Source organism: Trachemys scripta, chromosome 3, assembly GCF_013100865.1.
Source record: "Trachemys scripta elegans isolate TJP31775 chromosome 3, CAS_Tse_1.0, whole genome shotgun sequence".
Lineage (NCBI taxonomy): Eukaryota > Metazoa > Chordata > Testudines > Emydidae > Trachemys > Trachemys scripta.
In genome coordinates, this window is record NC_048300.1 from 8467785 (window position 1) to 8488041 (window position 20257).

The window sequence follows — 20257 nt, forward strand, 5'->3', positions numbered from 1 at the left end:
AAAAGAAGAACAGGAGTACTTGTGGCACCTTAGAGACTAACAAATTTATTAGAGCATAAGCTTTCGTGGACTACAGCCCACTTCTGCATCCGAAGAAGTGGGCTGTAGTCCACGAAAGCTTATGCTCTAATAAATTTGTTAGTCTCTAAGGTGCCACAAGTACTCCTGTTCTTCTTTTCACAATTTTTAGACAACTAAAAGAAAAAAAAAAATCTTATGAACTCCAGGATTAAATGAATATTGAATAGTAGTTAAAGAAGCAAGTCTTTAAAAATGCAAGAGGACTGAAGTGCATTCTTAGTACTTTAAAGCAATGAAAATACACTAATACATTTGTTTACTAAATGTTTATGTATTCTTTTAACAGTTTGCTTGTCACCTTATTCTGCTTCTGTATTTTAAAAAAAAGTCAGTTTATCAGCAATTCTGGAATATAGCAATAAGTTAGTTTCATTTCACAGAGTAACAAGAGCATAACAACTTACCAGCAAGTTTTCAAACTGGGCAAAGCTCATGGCAATAGGAGTTGTACGAGACCGGAGATCCATAAGTTCTGGATAAATATCAGATTTTCCTTGCGTTAGAAACAACACAGGATACTTATTTTGCTTTTGCCGAACCCTGTAAAAGAGTATAAAAATACAATTGCAAAGGGAAACTTCAGTAGTTTTTCTCTCACACGGATGAGAATATAAAAGCAGAGTCACCATTCCCAAACTGTATTGACATGTAATATGCAAAGTATTAATCAATGATTAAGCAGTTTTGTGGACAGACACCAGTCTGTTTAGTCAGTTGGACATGACTAAAAAGTTAACATTGCAGTAAGCTTTACTATATTCCAGAGAAAGACGAGGCAAATGTTATGAGAAAATGGAGAAATTCTTTTTCATAAGACTGAGTTTTTTCTCCCCTTTCTTCCTAAGCAAAAGGGACATGACTGCCCTGGATTTTAGTTCCAGGGAAGATAGTTTGGCATAGTGATGTCTCCCTTTCCTGCATAGTAATATGCATATTTGCATGTTTGAACACATTCACTACAAATGACAAGTTCAGTCTCACGGTTAGAAGGGAATACTTTTACTTATTGGGTATTCATTTAATCCTTTGCAGATGCAACAGATAAACACTGCAGTTTTGCCTCAATGTGTACAACATACCATTGTCCCTTTCACCACATTAGAGATTTACATATTTCAACTATTTAAAGTACGCTAAAGTATGTCCCCCCCCCCCCAAAGTTTTCCATATATAAAATTCTAGAAGCGAGTAGCCTATCATTTTTCCCTTTACAAAACACACAATAGCAAACTTAAAACATTCCCAAGCCACACCACTTTAGAGTTGGTTCACCAGCACTGCTATGAAATAGTAATAGGTGGATGTAGTATTCTGGGCATGGTGATTCATTAACTTTGACTCCTCCGTCACTTACTTTTCACCTTTCATTGCCCCCTCCTAACCAGCCCCTTTGCACCCTTCTTCCATTCTTTTCCACAGGCTGTCCCTTATGTTTGGAAGTCCTCTTATTGTCAAGTACCCGTCTTCTTTCAAATCTCTGCTTTAAAGATTTTTTCTACAGTCTTTCAATAGGGAATTCTGCAATATTTCCATACAAAGACTGGTGTAGTGTGTCAATTACTCTATGTCTGTCCTAGACCATAAGTTCCCTATTCAGGGTCTGTGTCTTCTTTATTCAGCACCCAGAAAACCAACATAAGATGTGCCACAACAGAAAGCCAATTAGTTTTTCTAGAAAGCCAATATCCAATAACTCTATTTATGTAATTTAAGAATTTTCGTGTTTTTTTAAATTGGAGGTTTGTTGAAAATTGTCAATAGAGAATTCTATCATTATATATGTATATTTATTTAGTGCATGCAAATTAACTGCCAAATAACTGCCTGTTCTAACATGGTCACCTATTGTGACAAGAATTGGCTGTTACCAGATAAGTGTACTGTCTTGGCATTTGTTTGCACAGCAGCATATGGACACTGACATTACCCAGAACTGTCCTATAACTGAAGAGACATTAGAGCTGTTATCTGGCCCTCACTTTCCTTATGCAGTACTGTGAAGCAGAGCATTTCAAACAGGTATTTTCTTATTTTGAGACACTAAATATTTTATCCTCCAGCCAAGAGGAAGGAACAGATTGACACACGCTGGAATGGCCAGGAAACTGAAGCCAGAGGGAAAGTGAAACCCCAGTATAAAGTCTGCTCTTTTTCCTGTTTTGAGAAAATAAATGTTTACTCAGACAACTGAGCCACTTTAACAAATAGTAAATTCTCTATTTTTTCCAATGCCTTTTCTCTTAATATGTTTCTGGCTTTGTTTTCAGATTATATTTTTGGGCATGAGTCAGATGGATGAAAGGTCTAAATCCATGTTTAGCAACTACACTTAAGTGTGTTGGCATTCAAACTCAAGTCACAAAAATAACTTAATGAGTTTTCCATTGTTTACTAACACTGAAGGTGAAATCTATTGAGTCAAAAATGGTTTAAAGTTGAGTTGTAACTTACATTGTGCAAATGTCCGCATCAAATGAAGAAAATATAATTCTCCTTCTTCCAGCATTTTCTAGAGTAGTTTTTAGAATGATATCTAAGAAGAGGTTCATATCAAAATAGGTTGACAGGTTGCCATCCCATTTCCCATCCTATAAAAACAAGAACAAGTAGTTGAACTAACTCAATGACTACTGTAATTATTTCAAATGACAGGAGTCTATTATTTAAGTTGAGTGAAAAAAGAATCCAGCTCGTCAATATGAATAAAAAATAGCACTCTTCTCCGGTCTACCAAGTGCTGTTTGCAACACTATAGAGCTGGCTTTCAACAAAACTGTTCAGAAATATGCAGCTTTTAAATCAGTGTTATACATTTTATAACTTTTAATGATCCATTTAAACAACTCACTTTATTCCTAGGGACATCAACTATTCATGAAGTCTATTAAAATTAAAAGATCATTTGCATAATAAAATCATTTAAATATGGGTTATATTAAAAACAAATGTAAACAGAAAAAAAATTAAAAAGCCAAATGTAGTATAAATGAATAAAGGAAAGGGCAACTAACATTAGATGTTTTGTACAATCATCTGTAAGTATATAAATGTTGTAGCAATATTTAATTATATAAATAACTCAGGATTCTTTTCATCTTTAGAAGATGATTGCCTACAAAAAATGGTCAATTCTGCATTATGATCCCAATACAAACACTTATGCATGTGCTTAAAGGGAAGTACGTGTCTGTTTATTTGCAGGTTCAGTCTCTTATTTTCTAGTTCTAAAGCTAGTAGGATACACTGTCAGTGAAACAAAACTGCTTTTTACTGTTCAAAAGAAAAAAGGGCTGGGTAAGCCTAAGAACTTTGATTAAATAAAAATAACGGTAAAATAGTAGATGAGGTCTGTGTCACATGCAAACTGACATAGCAAGATATGCATGATAACTTGTGTTACATTGCAGACTATCAAAACAAGGAACATCATCAATTGCTTACTCTTTGTTGGCAGATCCATTTTATTTCTATGTTAAACCCGACATCTTCAGGAAGGGATTCCAGAACCTGGATACAATAGTATTATAAAAAGGGACCAAATCACATGATGCTCATTAAGACTATTGGCAAGGATAAATACAGAACAAAAACTGCTGAAACATCACCCAGCAAGGGCCAAAAAGTACAGCATACATATGATTCTTTAATACTTAAAGGCACATTATCCCTTTTCTACTCTGGTCCAAAGTGGGTCAATGGAATAATGAGGAATTAGCTACAGCATTATCTGCAACTAATTTCTTATGTACTAACACTTTGAGATGTACAGTTATTTACAAATTACAAATACTCAGTGCATACATTTTCTGTTTGGCTACTTATTACATATGTTTTTGTTTTATATCAAAAACAATTGCTCTGATACATGGAAAGTCACAATTTCCCTAGTTAACAGCCAAAAATTATGTAGGCCAGTTCATTACTCATTTGTTCATGTTTACCTCTCAGACAAAAGATAAAGATTTAATTACTTTCATTTGGATTTTGGAGAATAGTACCCAGCAATTGCTGCAAGGGGCAAACAGAAGCACCGTTCAAGGGAAAAAAGTTTCAAGCATTATCACAGACTAAGTCTGGTAAACAGTTTCTGAAGAAAAAGCCAACTCAAAAACACAACTTCGGCAAAGATTAGTTATTAATAATGGAATATATTGGAATGTACTCACTCAGTGCTATATGTGGCTGTGTTAAGTGGCAGAAGCTAAGTGGTGAACGAATGCAATTCTAAGGCTAAAGTTTTGAAAAGTGGCTACCAATTGCGGATGCCTCAAATTTGGTGCCCAATTTGGAACTTGTGCTGCGGTGCTAAAAATAGCCGGGTAGACGTTCATGCTTGGGCTGGAGCTCAGCCTCTGAAGCCTAGGGAGGCGGGGGTGGGTTTCAGAGCCCAAACTCCAACCCGACCCAGAATGCCTGCACCACAATGCCAACCTGAGTTTGTAGACCTGGGCTCTAAGACTTGATAATGGCATAGAGAGTACACTTATAAAGCTTGCAGATGATACCAAGCTTAACCTTCTTAATCTCTAAGGATAGGGCAAGAAGCAATGGGCTTAAATTGCAGCAAGGGCAGTTTAGGTTGGACATTAGGAAAAGCTTCCTCACTGTCAGAATGGTTAAGCACTGGATTCTCCATCATTGGGGATTTTTAAGAGCAGGGTGGACAAACACCTGTCAGGGATGGTCTAGATAATACTTAGTCCTGCCTTGAGTGCAGGGGACTGGACTAGATGACCTTGTGAGGTCCCTTCCAGTTCTACGAGTCTATGATCTATGACACTTCCCCAGAGGTCTGATTTTCAGAGATGTTAAGCACCTGCGGGTCCCAAAAACTTCTAGAGTTGTGGATGAACAGGATTTCTGAAAAGCAGGCCCTACGTGCCAAGCTGGGCACCTAAAAACTGAGCCATCCATAATTAGTGGCCACTTTTGAAAGTTCTGGCCCATAGCCTCCTTTTAGTGCCCTACACCCATTTTCTTTGGCTTTAATGCACTGCTGCTGGTAAAAAGCTTCTTGTCAACTGCTGGGAAGAAGTATTTCATTACCCACCAGTGAGCTCCTATTGCAGAAAAATGAGGATGATTCAGGAACTGGAAAGAAATGGAAAAAATTCTTCCAGATCATCTTTTTTGGCTTGTCCTCAAAAAATTGAAGCAGTAAATCAAAAGAGGTCCCATTTATATGTTGGAAACTGAAGGGGTTTTGAATGTGGCTGATACATTTACAGTGGCTATACAACCTACATTGGTTATTTACTAGACAGTTATAGCATTTCAGTGCCCCAAACTCATGTGCACATAGACAGTCAAAAATATTTTCCATTTTGAACCCTTTCCTCTTCCTGCGACAAAAACCTTTGAAAGTTCGTGTTCTAGACTCCACTTCTCCATTAAGCATGCAAAACCCCAAAAGCTTATTTATAAATATTTTCAAATTTCAATTTGCCTAGTATTACATTGCTCTACATTGTCTAGTTCTATATTGACTTCTGCTTACCGTCTGGAGAGACGGAAATGGTTGGTCCTCAGAAACAGGGCTTTCCTCCCCTTTAAAAGATGCTGAAATTAAATAAAAAAAATATTTAAAAAAGGTGAATAGCAGTATTGCCAACCCCCAAATTAGGAGACTCTTCAAAATCATGAGATTTTAAAAGAGATTAACTTTTTTTGAAGTTTGTCTTCTGATTATTTAACTCCTCCCACCCCACCTCCAACATGTGTGAGACTTAGTGTTGCCAACTCAAAGGTATAGTGAACAAGGTGATTTTGGCCATGCTGCATGAGCTCTTCCTCGAGTACTCAACTGAGATGGGTCCCCCATTGCGCTATGGTCTGTACAAACATATAGCAAGAAAGCTATGCCCTGAAGAGCTTGCAATTTAGTGCAAAGTTTGTGACGGGGAGCTGCAAGTTGAACTCAGAGGCTACCAGACTTCCTTTAAATGGGAATGCCTTTTAACCCGTGCTGAGCTGGATTTCATACTGGTGACCTACGGTTGAAAGGCTCTACAGCTCATTAGCAATGCCCTGAGACATACAGAGCACGTCTACACTGCAATAACACCCACAGCTGGCCTGTGTCAGCTGACTCAGGCTGCGGGGCTATAAAATTGCCATGTGGACGTCCAGGCTCAAGCTGAAGCCCGGGCTCTGGGACTCCAAGAGGAGGAGGTTCACAGACCCCAGGCTCCAATCCAAGCCTGGACGTCTACACTGCAATTTTGTAGCCCCACAAGCCCGAGTCAGCGGACATGAGCCAGCCATAGGTGTTTTACTGTAGTGTAGACATACCCAGAGTTCCCTATAAGTGCTAATGTTATACTTCGAGAATTAAGCTTGTTTTCTAGAAGTTCTGACCTTTTTGGAAATTACAGAGACAATATCTTCCACTCAGGAAACACAGACAGTCTCCCACACATTACTCTCAGCCTCAAATACCTCTCTCTATAGGCAGTCTTAATCTCACATTCTGTTCTTAAAGTGACAACTCCCATTAAACCAAAGTACAAGCACAAAAAAAATGCAACAACAACTATTAATACCACATGTAAATGTCCTCTAAATGCAATGTTTTGCAATATAAAACCATTCCAACTCTTACTTCAGGGTCCTACACTAACTTTTTATTTATATATTTGTTTCACTCCCACATGGGTCATTGTCAGCAGAGTTTAAACCTTCTATTCCACAGCACAGATCTCTTCTATTTCTGCTAGGGTAACTGGTGAAAGGAAAAGCATGCTGTTATTCTCAGTAGGAGCCTGTCCATACAGGGAGACATCATACACACAATGCCAGTGGATTACACTAGCATTTGAGAAACTGCCTAACACTGGGCATCAGAGTTCTTGTTTTTTTCTTCTAGTTACAGGACCAGATTGTGGTCTAGTGGTTATAGACAGCATAGCTAAATATAACAATACCCCTGTATGTTGTCTTTGGGGAATGAGACAGACCTCTGGATGTAAAAGCACAGGCCTTTACCAGATTTTTTAACATGGAAACCATAACAAGAGTCGTAAGCTGCTGTGTGGTCTGGTTGCTAAAGGGTGACAGAGCCACATGTTAGTATGGGTTACAGAAGCACCTAATTTGCCACGTTCCTTTGGCAAACTGCATCAAAATGGGTAAGATTTGGCTTTCTTATATTAAACACCTAGGTTTGATTCCCAGCTCTGCCTAAAAAATGACCTTATACACATTCTCCATTATCCTGTGAAATTGATGAACGATACATAACCCCTTCTCCAAGGCAGCAGTACGAGACCTTGGCTCATAATTGTGAAGGGCAGAGATATATTAAAGAGCTGAAACTAAAATTCATGGCCGCAGTTCAGTGCGCCTTCCTCAAGACTACAGTGTAGTATGTAGGGAGCTCACTCGGATTTTGCTTTCCCCAAATTATATAATGGAGGGAGCTTTTCACATCATCGCAAGACTGCCTATCGAGGTGGCCAAAATCATGTTATTTCCAATAAACTCGAGTTGGCAACACTGCGAATTGCAAGCACCTAATGCTGGAAGACATGTATCCAATAAGAACTAGATACAAAACAATACTATTTATCAAAATTAAGCTAGTCAATGCATTCTATACATGAACGTGGCAGTCAAAAATTGAGTTGCACAATACTTTAATTGGCATCTCCAGCTAAGTAGTACACCTCTACCCTGATATAACGCGACCCGATATAACACAAATTCTGATACAACGCGGTAAAGCAGTGCTCCGGCGGATCAAAGCAAGTTCGATATAACGCGATTTCACCTATAACGCGGTAAGATATTTTTGGCTCCCGAGGACAGTGTTATATCGAGGTAGAGATGTATTACTAAACTTTAAAAAACAAATTACAGTACATTTACTAGTTCATGATGAAATCTCAATATATTTTGCCACTTGTACTTCCATTTAATATAGTACAGTGTGATGCACAAAACTTGGCACAATTTGCTTCTGTATTTGTATGCCAGTCCTCAAAATTCAGTAATTTTGAATGTATTTCCTGGGATATGCTCATTAGTAAAGAAGTTACGATTCAACTACAGTTTGCATAATGGATTCTGAAAAGGTACATCTTTTTTTATAGAAATATTAAAAAAGTATGTTATCAAGTACGAGCAGGATAATGGTGTAAGACGGGTCTGCAACCTTTCAGAAGTGGTGTGCCGAGTCTTCATTTATTCACTCTAATTTAAATCTTTGCGTGCCAATAATACACTAACATTTTTAGAAGGTCTCTTTCTGTAAGTCTAGAATATATAACTAAACTATTGTTGTATGTAAAGTAAATAAGGATTTTAAAATGTTTAAGAAGCTTCATTTAAAATTAAATTAAAATGCAGAGCCCCCGGACCGGAGGCCAGGACCCGGGCAGTGTGAGTGCCACTGAAAATCAGCTTGCGTGCCATAGGTTGCCTACTGCTGGTCTAATACATGCAATTCATATAAAAACTAAAGGTTCAATGAGCGATCTTAAGAAAGGTTTAAAAGACCACAAGTCAAATAAATAAAAAAAAATCCTCACATTTTTCCGATGAAGCTTATTATGAAAGACACCAGGGAAAATGGCTGAGAACACAGAATTCTGACATCTGATAAGAAACTCCTTCTTTGAGAGACTCCACTAGTTATTCTTATTTCCCCAGGGCCTTGTTTCAATAATGTACTCATGCTTTGAGCAAGTTCAGTAAATTGATAACAGTGTTCACTTCATTACATCAACTGTGCAATGGCAACACAAGTGGTAAAGAAATTCAGCTCAGTTTACAAATTTAAATATTGCACTAAAAGTTTTTGTAATGCAGCAAAATTACGTATTTCACTGTTATCAGAACTAACTAAATCCTGGTGATATTTAATTCTATAGTGAACAGTACTATGAAATTCTGCAGCAACAGAGACCGTGTTACATATTTTATAACAGCCCAAGTTTACTAGCATATAGGGCACACTGCAAGGTCCATCTTTTGTTCCTGGAATATCAGGAGCTGAGAAACTGGTATGGTCAAGAAGTTGTTGGAGGGAGACACTAGTGGTGGATTTTGTTAGTGGAGTAATTACAATTTTTCTTAAATATGTTGGAGAATGGTATTACATGCTACCAGCAGGGCCGGTGCAACCACTAGGCGAAGTAGGTGGCCGCCTAGGGCACCTAGTGGTTGAGGGCGCCTAAAAGCCCACTCAGGCGAGGAGGTGGAGTGGAGGTGAGCTGGGGCGGGGGGGGTGTGTGTGTGTGTGCAGGGAGGGCCACCCGCAGTAACGAGGGCGGAGGGCGCACAGGGGAACCGCTCCCCGCCCCAGATCACCTCCACTCTGCCTCCTCCGCTGAGCACACAGCCCCCGCTCTAATTCTCCTCCAATCAGCACCGCAAACCTGGGAGGGGAGGAGGATTAGTGTGGCGCTGGCATGCTCAGCGGAGGCGGCGGAGCGGAGGTGAGCTGGGGCGGGCTCCCCAGGCGGGGTTAGTTGCTGCGGGGAGAGGAGTGGGCTCCCCAGGCGGGGATGGTGGTGGGTGGGGTTAGCTACCATGGAGGATGGAGAGGGGCTCCCTGGGCAGGGTTAGCTGCGGGGGGGGGGGGGGGGGTTGGGGGGGGGGGGGGGGGGGGGGCGGCGGGCGCCCGGGGTGGCGGGCTGGGTTAGCTGCCAGGGGGGGTGGGGGAGGTGGCACACCGGCCCTGGCTACCAGTGATGCCTTTATACATAGTAACTTCCCTGTGAAAATCCTATGTGATGAATAGCACTCAAGTATTTGAAAATCTCAACTTTCAGTTTCTAAGAATAAACAGAATTGATTGGAAAAGAAACATTTCAATGACAATATAAATTCTTACAAACGTTTTTATCTGCTGCCTTATATTAGTACATACCATTGTGATCTTTTAATTTCAAGGCAGTCACATGAGCCAGCTAAAGATCACAAAAAGAATATATTAAATTAACAAGTATACTTTTATCTGTAGAGACTGTACCTAGTGCCAGATTTTTAGAGTTACTGAGTACCCTCAGCTTCCATTAACTTCTATGCAAGATGCGAATACTTAGCACTTCTGAAAATTAGGCCCTGGACCCCATCTTCAGTATATTCGGAGTATCATGGTAGTGATACTACAGATATGGCGATTGCATTTTAAACCCCCTACTCCCAATCCCTTATATCTTTCTCCGAGAATATCCCTGTTTATTAAGTTTTTGGGGAAGTAGAGGAGATCCACTTAGTCATCTACAACTAAGAGGTAATTTTTTGTGCTCAGTAATTCATATGGCTTAATATTTAAACTCCCATCTTGATATATAGCTAGTCTTCCATAAGGAATGCTCTGTGCTAAATTTGAAAAAAAAAAAAAAAAAAAATACAGTCAAATGCTTTTAAATTACTTATTGTGTAGTACATTCAGAGCAGCAGCAAGAGCTCTCTCAGACCGTAACTATTTCAAAATGAAGGTCTGACATCCTGTTTTAATACAAACATCTACTGTGCAGCAACATACCAAACTAGCCTACCATGACATTACCTTTAATAATTGCAGTTGGTCATATGAAAGTTCTTTTACTGGGATCTCAAACAATTCCAATGGCTCAGCATCGAATTTCTTGGAAAAAAATATGTATTTGACATTAAATGTTGAAAATGCACTAGAAAGTCTGATAAGCAATATACTTTTATTTCAAGACAGACATCACTAAAGCATTTAGCCAAGCACACTGACAAATATGTTGTTTACCACTGATAATGTTAAAACAGCACTTTATTTATGGATGAGAAGACCAGTTTTCAAAAGTGGCAGCATGGGCACCATGATGTGCAAAACAGTAACTGTCTTAGTGCACTTAGTTAAGGCAAAAGTAAGATTTGCAAGCACAATTTAGGCCTTAATTTTCAAGTGGTGACCTATGCACTAGGCTGTTGCTGTACGTTATTAAAAATTCTTGTAACTGCCTACATTTGTTCATTTTAAAAAGATTAATTTATTGATGTTCCTCTGAATTCAATTTGAAGTTCACAAGATGGAAAGTGTACAATAAAAATTCTAAAACCCCAAACACCTCATTTGAGGACCCTTCAAAATTTTTGTTTTGAACATCTCAAACACAATGATAAAGAGAATACATCCTGGTTTTCATATGTCATCCTAGTGTCCCAAGAACTTCTTTCAAGACATCTGTCCCCATTTTTCATTTCAAATGTTCTCCCCTTCCAACTATAAAGTTTTTGTTCAGGCATTGCTGTACTGATTTAAGAGGTTTTGTACACCCATTACATCAATCACATACTGAGTGCACATTTCATGCCAACCACAGTTCAAGGCCAAAGCTTGTCATGTGTCAGGTGACAATATTGCAAGCTGACTATGAGGAGTTAATAACCCAGTCTACTCAGTGAAAGACACTTGTTCAAGCTTTTCAGGGGAAAGGGGGTGCAGATCTGGCAAGTTCTCCACCTTCACTTCCTTCTTCTCTATGGCTGTCAAAATGTAGAGAAGAGGAAAGCAAGGGGAAGATGTAGAATTCAGCCTACCTGACCTGTTCTGCTGACCCATGTGAACAGATCCAATGAGAGAATGTGGTGCACTCAAGCATTTTGTGACAAACTCTGACACAAAAGTGCCCCATTTTTATTATGAAATCTATAGTCACCTTTTTCATAAACAATATTCAATGATCTGTATGCTATGAAACTTGGAGGTTTAAGAGAAATTCTACAAGTCTGCTGTAAGATTGTGCTCTCCTTAGTGAATTTCTATCAATCAGTATGCACAACAACAGTGTTGCTCATCCAATGAGTCACATACAGGGGCCTCGAGAATCTTACCCTTACGGTGAGAAAGCAGTAGAAAGAATTGTTTTGACAGGTGACTGAAGAAGCAGCTTGCTTCCAGGACCTTTCTTCCTGCTACTATCACTTCTGCCCTGGCTCCATCCTTTCTGGCCTACCACTGAACCCCAGAGCAGTTCAGCCCCAATTTTCCTCCCCACAAAATGGTAAGTACTAAGATATGGTAAGCAGTGCTTCAAGGGGCTGAGAAGACAAAAAAGGCCAAAAAAATCCAACTTGTGACAATCTATTATGGCCACAAAGGCTTGCGAGATATGGTAGATTACAGGAATTTCCTGCTATTTTGTGGGTCATGGACTAAGAGGTTGAGAACCACTGCATTACAGCATGGAAGGAAGTATTTCAGATCACATATCTGAAGGGCCCCTACTGTCAAGATAAAGAATTACTATTAAATTAGCTCATCTTTTGCAGTATATTTTCATGCAAAACCATAATTTCCAATATATTAAAATTGTATTGTTCGTTTCCATTCCATACTTTTTCTGAGTTACCGAACTATTTTTACAAGACACCTTGGAATTTCAGTCAAATAATTTGAGTTCCAGTAATTGTCACACTAACAACAGAAATATGGTCAGCACATTCATATATACCTTTTTCATAGCCATACAACAAGTAAGATCGTGATATACAACAGGCACATGATCCTTAGAAAGATGTACATCAAATTCCACAAATGCTGCTCCCTGCAGAGAAGAAAGAAAGAACTGCATATAAGAACGAGAGAGCTCAGAAGAAAGTTTTCAAATGTATAAATTTTATATATAGCATGTCAACTGAAATACAATAACTACAGCAGCTGATAAAAGTTAGAGTTCAATACAGCATTGTAGGGAACTATTGGTTATATATTGACCAAATTCTTCAGTTCAACAACTGATAAACAATGTACAGAAAAAAAATATTGAAATAATAGCTATTAGACTTGCATACTGGTTATTTATCCAATCTCTTAAGGGTTCAAGTGTGGTCAGAGTATTATGCACTCTTCACTGAAGAAAAGCCATGAGAGGAGATACGCTTCATATACTGAAATTTACATGCCTTTCCCTGCTCTGACATATAAGCGAAGGTCTGCTTCGGGATACTGAAATTGATGATGAGCATTCAAGTATCAGTTAAAAACTAAAGCAACAGCAAAATAAATGAATGTAACCTATTTGGATTGAGCTAAATTGTTATATTTTTATGTTATAATTATATAAAAGCACTTAGAAAGTTTGTTCTTTTTAAAGAAGAAAGCTGAAGAACATGTGCTGCTTTTATTAAAAAAGTCAATTGAAGGGCAGTTTTATTTTTGGTTGATTAAAGAGGAATTATTCAGAAGTAAATCAAGTCCTCTGAAGGTAGCACTCAAATTCCTACACCTGGATCATATGTTCTCTCTCCATTAGCTTTAGAAGCTAAATAGAAAGTCCAGGACATTTCCATTCCTTCTCTCAGAAGGCTTATTTATACAGTACCTTCACAGAATTAATTTTTATTCTTTTCCCTACATCCAATGCCTCAGAGGACTGAAAGACAGGATCCTGAACTACAGACCACTGCTGGTTTTCTCTCTCCATTGGTAATTCCTGTGTTCCCGTCATGGTCAGTTAACTGTTTCTTACTCTAGCCACCAAGAGAACATCAGTACAGGTGGATCAGTGGAGAATAAAATAGAATTAGAGCTAATTTCCATTTCTTGAGGCTCAGTTTCATAGAAAGACCACATCTCCACTGGACTAAACAGGAACTTTGTTTTAAGTGAATGACTAGTATCAGCGTTGGCTAACAAAAATCCCTAACTCTAAGGGAAGAAGTTACTCACCTTGTGCAGTAACAATCGTTCTTCGAGATGCATGTCCCTGTAGGTGCTCCATTATAGGCATGTCTGCATCCCTACACTGCTGATCGGAGAACTTTGGTAGCGGGGTCCGTTCAGCCCAGGCATGCACAGTCTCCTCCCCCTCGTACACTCTACCACAAGGCTAACCAGCGTGGTGCAGGCGACCCTCCTCCTCCGCAGTTCCTCCTCTACTGCGGAGTTTATTATGAGAACTCCTAAGTAGAAGGGGAGGAGGGTGAGTCGTGGAGTACCCACAGGGACACACATTTCAAAGAATGATCACTACCGCACAAGGGAAGTACCGTCTTCTAGTAATGTCCCTATAGATGCTCCACTGTAGGTGACTCCTGTGCAGTACCCCCACTGGAGGCTGGAACTTCAGAGTCAAATATATTATGGATGATAGTACCCTGGCGCCAAATCTGGCATCTGCAGCAGTCCCCTAGGATGGCATAGAGTTCTGCAAAGGTATGTGCAGATGTCCAGGTAGTTGTTCTGCAGATGGTGACTAGCTGGGCTTCAGTGACGGAACACACCCTGCAGAGACAATCGTCCAGGTATGGGTAAATCATATCATCCTGGGAACGTAGGTGGGTTGCTATTACTGAGAGAACCTTGGAGAATACTCTGGGGACTATCTCCTCTACTTCAGCCTCTTGGTCCTCTCTTAATGGTTCAGGGGACTTGGATGCCCTTGATGTAACAGCCGAAGGAGGGTGTCTCCGTGGCTCTTGATAGGCCATGCTAGAGCTATGGGAGGCATAATGTCTGTATGCCCGACAACAGTCCCAGTAGGGCCATTGAGAAGGTGGGAAGGGGCCTGATGATAGTACCATGGCTGCCCAGATCAGGGAGGCTGCAGATCAGAGGGGCAGTACAGTTGAGGTCCATACCGGAAATGGGTACCATACGGTGGGTGAGAAGAGCGGCAAGAGACAACATACTCTTGCTCACTATCCAACTCAGTGCTTGAAAATGGGGGTGCATGACATGATGTTGCCTCCAAGTCTGGAGCTCTGGGTGGACTTGTACTGGGGCCCCAGTATCAAGTAGAGGTGAATCCAGTAGAGCAGGTTATGAGATGCCTTATGCTTGTCCAGACCTTTAAGTGTCTGACACATACCAGAAGTCCTGTGGTGTCAAAGATGTCATTACTGGTGGCGGTTGACGGTGCCAAGATGTCTGTACAGAAGGAGTCTGATGTGGACCTGATAGTGTAGTCCATCGGTGTCTATTGTGCCAAAGATCGTACCAATGTAGGCTGAAGAAGCCTTCCCCATGGCAGATTCTCTGGATTTCTCGCACCCTGTTCATACCAATGATTCCTTGTCTGTGCCCATATGGTCCTTATGCAGCCCAACATGCTCTGTCGAGTTGGTACTGTGCAAGCTTTGAGTACCAGACTTAGATGGTTTCGGTGCTGTCGGTACTGATAATATTGAGGGAGCCAGAGATGGTTTCCAGCTCAGTTGGGGCTCAGTGGGGACTCACTGCCCTTTTCTTAAAGGCCTTGTGTGAGTGGCTCATGGTTGCCTTCTTGGGCTCACTACCCTTAGATGTAGAGGGCTGTGGTGAGGCTTCCCACCTTCTGGGGTCTTGGCACAGCTCTGTGGGTGGTTGAAGGGCCACCTCCATTAGGAGAAGCCTGAGTCTCAGTTCTCTATCCTTTCTGAATCTGGGCTTCAGTTGTTGGCATAAAACCACACTTCTGGGGAATGTGGTTCTCTACTAGACAGCGGACACACTGAGAGTGTCTGTCAGTCATTGGGATAGAGTCCTTGCAACTGAGACACTTCTTGAAGCCCACACTGAACTGGGCATACCCTGTCCAGGGGGGCTGAAGAAAGACCATTCTATGCATCCGATGAAGTGGGCTGTAGTCCACAAAAGCTTATGCTCAAATAAATTTGTTAGTCTCTACGGTGCCACAAGTACTCCTGTTCTTTTTTCTAAATAAAGCGTAGGTTGTTAGTTTTTTTTTTTTTTTTTTGGGGGGGGGGGGGGGGGGGAAAGGGAGTGAATTTATCCATAGATTTCAGAGCCAGAATCTTGCCTATTGCCTTCAGTGGGCTACTAACATGCTTAAAGTTACTCATTACATGCGAGTCTGTAGGATTTGAGGTTAGCTCTCTAAAATTCTCCATGTGTTAGAAGCAACATCTGCAAATTTTAAGGTGGAAAGGTGAGTTTCAGGATGAAAGTCTAAAGTGAGCTTATAAAAGAAAGTAACAACCATGCCTATTAAAGTTCCATATTTTGTTTATCTGACTATTCTTTTCACTTAAGATTTTGCTGACTGAATTGCTGAATCACTAGATCCTTAACACAATATATCAGATGAATTTTTACAAATAGCTTGTTTCCATATACACCCACACATACATGGCTAGCAGCACTCCGCAGAGAAGCAACAGTGTTCTCCTGAACTTTAGCAAGTCTGAAATAGAAACAGAGGAAAAAATTGTTAGGAGTAAGACAGTGCACACGCACACACCTGAGTACCTATCAGCAATTTTAGTTTTAAAGGAACACTCACATTTAGAATAAAAACCACTTAATCTGCTACAAGTTTTTCATAAAAATTGACCTGGCAAACCTATTTACACAAGTGGATACCTACAAAAATGAAATATGTGGGACTAGACAAAAATATCACAATTCAGGTACACGTTTACTTACTTGGTAGTAGTTGTAGAGTTTCCTGCGCCCCTATGTCCAACATCTAGTGTTGTTCTTGGTCTCCAGTATTTAGCATATGAAGCTTCCATATCACAACTGTATCCCGATATCGGCTTTATAATTATGTAGTCCACTATAAAGAAAACAAACACATTGTTTTGAATGTCATAAAAAGGTGATGGTTTTCAGTAAAGCAGTCTGGCTATATCTCTGGAGCTGATTCAGAGCCACTGCACTTGAGAATTTACTGCAAGTGCACAGAATTTCCTGATGTACAGTAACTATGCACACATGCTAGGAAATTCTCTCTTTAAATACCACCACAGCCATCTTAAAGTGAAAAAAAGAAATTAGATAAGTTAATTTCTAAGGCCTGGTCTACACTATGATTTTAGGTCGAATTTAGCAGCGTTACCTCCATTTAACCCTGGACCCGTTCACACAACGAAGCCCTTTTTTTCGACTTAAAGGGCTCTTTAAATCAATTTCTTTATTCCACTTCCGACGAGGGGATTAGCACTGAAATCGGCCTTGCCGGGTCCAATTGGGGTAGTGTGGACGCAATTTGACAGTATTGGCCTCCGGGAGCTATCCCAGAGTGCTCCATTGTGACTGCTCTGGACAGCGCTCTCAACGCAGATGCACTGGCCAGATAGACAGGAAAAGGCCTGCGAACTTTTGAATTTCGTTTCCTGTTTGGCCAGGGTGGCAAGCTGATCAGCACAGGTGACCATGGAGTCCCAGAATCACAAAAGTGGTCCAACATGGACCAAACAGGAGGTACTGGATCTGATCGCTGTATGTGAGACAAATCTGTGCTAGCTGAACTCTGTTCCAGTAAACGAAATGCCAAAACATTGAAAAAGTCTCCAAGGGCATGAAGGACAGAGGCTATAACAGGGACTCGTGGCCGTGCTGCGTGAAAATTAAGGAGCTCAGGCAAGCCTACCAAAAAAGAGGCAAACGGCTGCTCCGGGTCACAGCCCCAAACATGCTGCTTCTCTGATCAGCTGCATGCCATTCAGGGGGTGCAGCCACCAGTACCCAGCCCTGTGCTTTGACTCAGTCAATGGAGTAGGACACAACACGGAAGCGGGTTTTGGGGATGAGGAAGATGATGAGGAGGAGGAGGTTAAAGATAGCTCACAGCAAGGAAGCAGAAAAACTTTTCCCAACAGCCAGGATTTGTTTCTCACCCTGGACCTGGAGCCAGTAACTCCCGAACCCACCCAAGGCAGGCTCCTGGACCCTGAAGGTGGAGAAGGGACCTCCAGTGAGTGTACCTTTGTAAATATTAGACATGGTTTAAAAGCAAGCATGTTTAATGATTAATTTGCCCTGGCATTCGCGGCCAGTACAGCTACTGGAAAAGTCTGTTAACGTGTCCGGGGATGGAGCGGAAATCCTCCAGGGGCATCTCCATAAGCTCTCCTGGATGTACTCCCAAAGTCTTTGCAAAAGATTTCTGGGGAGGGCAGCCTTATTCCATCCTCCATGGTAGGACACTTTATCACGCCAGGCCAGTAGCACGTAGTCTGGAATCATTGCATAACACAGCGTATGGTCCCGGTGTTTGCTGGCATTCAAACAACATCCGTTCCTTATCTCTCTGTGTTATCCTCAGGACAGTGATACCATTCATGGTCACTTGGTTGAAATAGGGTGATTTTATTAAGGGGACATTCAGAGGTGCCCGCTCCTGCTGGGCTGTTTGCCTGTGGCTGAACAGAAATGTTCCCCGCTGTTAGCCATGCAGTGGGGGGAGGGGTGAAGCGATCATCCCAGAGAATTGGGTGTGTGTGGGGGGGGAGGCTAGCTGGGTTTGTGCTGCACACTAACCCGCAAACCACAGCCCCTCCTTTTAAAATTGTCAACCCATTTTAAATGGCCAACCCAACAGCCGCTTGGTATGGGAAATGAGGGTGCTGCGGTTTGAAACCATTCCCACGTTATGAAGGTTAAAGAAGCCAAAAAACTGCGGCTTACCATGGCTGCTTGCAAGCCAAATTCTGTTGCCCGGCCCTGCATGAATGATCTCTCACACCAAACCGGCAGGCCCTCCCTCAATAAGAGGCAAAATGTGACCTTGTAACGAAAGCACACTTGCTATGTAATGTTAACAGCAAGGTTTACCGTGAAAAAGTGTACCCATTGTTCTATAAAATGTGTCTTTTTAACTACCACTCTCCTTCTTTTTCCTCCACCAGCTGCATATGTTTCTCCTTCCCAGAGGCTAGCGAAGATTAGAAGGCGAAAAAAACCACACTCGGGATGAAATGTTCTCTGAGCTCATGCTGTCCTCCCACACTGACAGAGCACAGAAGAATGTGTTGAGGCAGACAATGTCGGAGTGCAGGAAAGCACAATATGAACGCGAGGAGAGGTGGTGGGCTGAAGAGAGTAAGTGGCGGGCTGAAGATGATAGGTGGCATCAGCTTGCTGACAGAAGGCAGGAGTCAATGCTCAGGCTGCTGGAGGATCAAACTCATGCTCCAGCGTATGGTTGGGCTGCAGGAAAGGCAGCAGGAGCACAGACCGCCGCTACAGCCCCTATGTAACCAACAGCCCTCCTCCCCAAGTTCCATAGCCTCCTCACCCAGACGGCCAAGAACGCGGTGGGGGGGCCTCCGGCCACTTCACCCCAAAGGATTGCCCAAGCAACGGAAGGCTGGCATCAATAAGTTTGCTGCAGCCTTTTAAACAGAGTAGTGTTCCTGAAGACGCGAGCGTCATGAACCCTTCCCGGCCAGCCCACGTTGATGTTGGTGAAACGTCCCTTGTGATCCACAAGTGCTTGCAGCACCATTGAAAAGTACCCCTTGCGGTTTATGTACTGGGTACCCTGGTGCTCCGGTGCCAAGATAGGGATATGGATTCCATCTATCGCCCCACCACAGTTAGGGAATCCCATTGCAGCAAAGCCATCCACTATGACCTGCACATTTCCCAGAGTCACTACCTTTCGTAGCAGCACCTCAGTGATTGCTTTGGCTACTTGCATCACAGCAGCCCCCACAGTAGATTTGTCCACTCCAAATTGATTCCCGACTGACCGGTAGCTGTCTGGCGTTGCAAGCTTCCACAGGGCTATCGCCACTCGCTTCTCAACTGTGAGGGCTGCTCTCATCTTGGTATTCTGACGCTTCAGGGCAGGGGAAAGCAAGTCAAAGTTCCATGAAAGTGCCCTTACGCATGCGAAAGTTTCGCAGCCACTGGGAATCATCCCAGACCTGCAACACTATGCGGTCCCACCAGTGTGTGCTTGTTTCCCGGGCCCAGAATCGGCGTTCCACGGCCTGAACCTGCCCCATTAACACCATGATGTGCACAATGCCAGGGCCCGTACTTTGTGAGAAGTCTATGTCCACGTCTACGTCCTCATCACTCTCGTCACCGCGCTGCCGTCGCTTCCTTGCCTGGTTTTGCTTTTGCAGGTTCTGATTCTGCATATATTCCAGGATAATGCGCGTGGTGTTTACAGTGCTCATAATTGCTGCGGTGATCTGAGCGGGCTCCATGATCCTAGTGCTATCACGTCTGCGCTGAAAAAAGGCGCGAGATGATTGTCTGCCATTGCTCTGATGGAGGGAGGGGCGACTGACGACATGGCTTACAGGGAATTAAAATGAACAAAGGGGGTGGCTTTGCATCAAGGAGAAACACAAACAACTGTCACACAGAATGGTCCCCTCAAGGATTGAGCTCAAAACCTTGGGTTTAGCAGGCCGTTGATTTCACGGAGGGAGGGAGGGGGAAAGCAAAATGAATACAAAACAAATTGGGTCTATTTCTTGTTTTGATCCACTCCATCTATCTTTTACATCTTAG

General features: G+C 41.8%; 1 protein-coding gene across 1 annotated transcript in view; it reads right to left on the minus strand.

Moving 5' to 3' along the window:
* GPCPD1 (glycerophosphocholine phosphodiesterase 1) overlaps window positions 1–20257 on the minus strand; it is an 84495-nt gene that overhangs the window by 6941 nt on the left and 57297 nt on the right. Inside the window, exons 10-18 of the mRNA XM_034764084.1 lie at window positions 16430–16562; window positions 16133–16187; window positions 12516–12608; window positions 10598–10675; window positions 9953–9992; window positions 5579–5640; window positions 3523–3588; window positions 2533–2669; window positions 486–621 (exon numbers count right to left, since the gene is read on the minus strand). Coding sequence (XP_034619975.1) covers window positions 486–621; window positions 2533–2669; window positions 3523–3588; window positions 5579–5640; window positions 9953–9992; window positions 10598–10675; window positions 12516–12608; window positions 16133–16187; window positions 16430–16562 — 800 coding nt within the window. The remainder of the gene's footprint in view (window positions 1–485; window positions 622–2532; window positions 2670–3522; window positions 3589–5578; window positions 5641–9952; window positions 9993–10597; window positions 10676–12515; window positions 12609–16132; window positions 16188–16429; window positions 16563–20257) is intronic.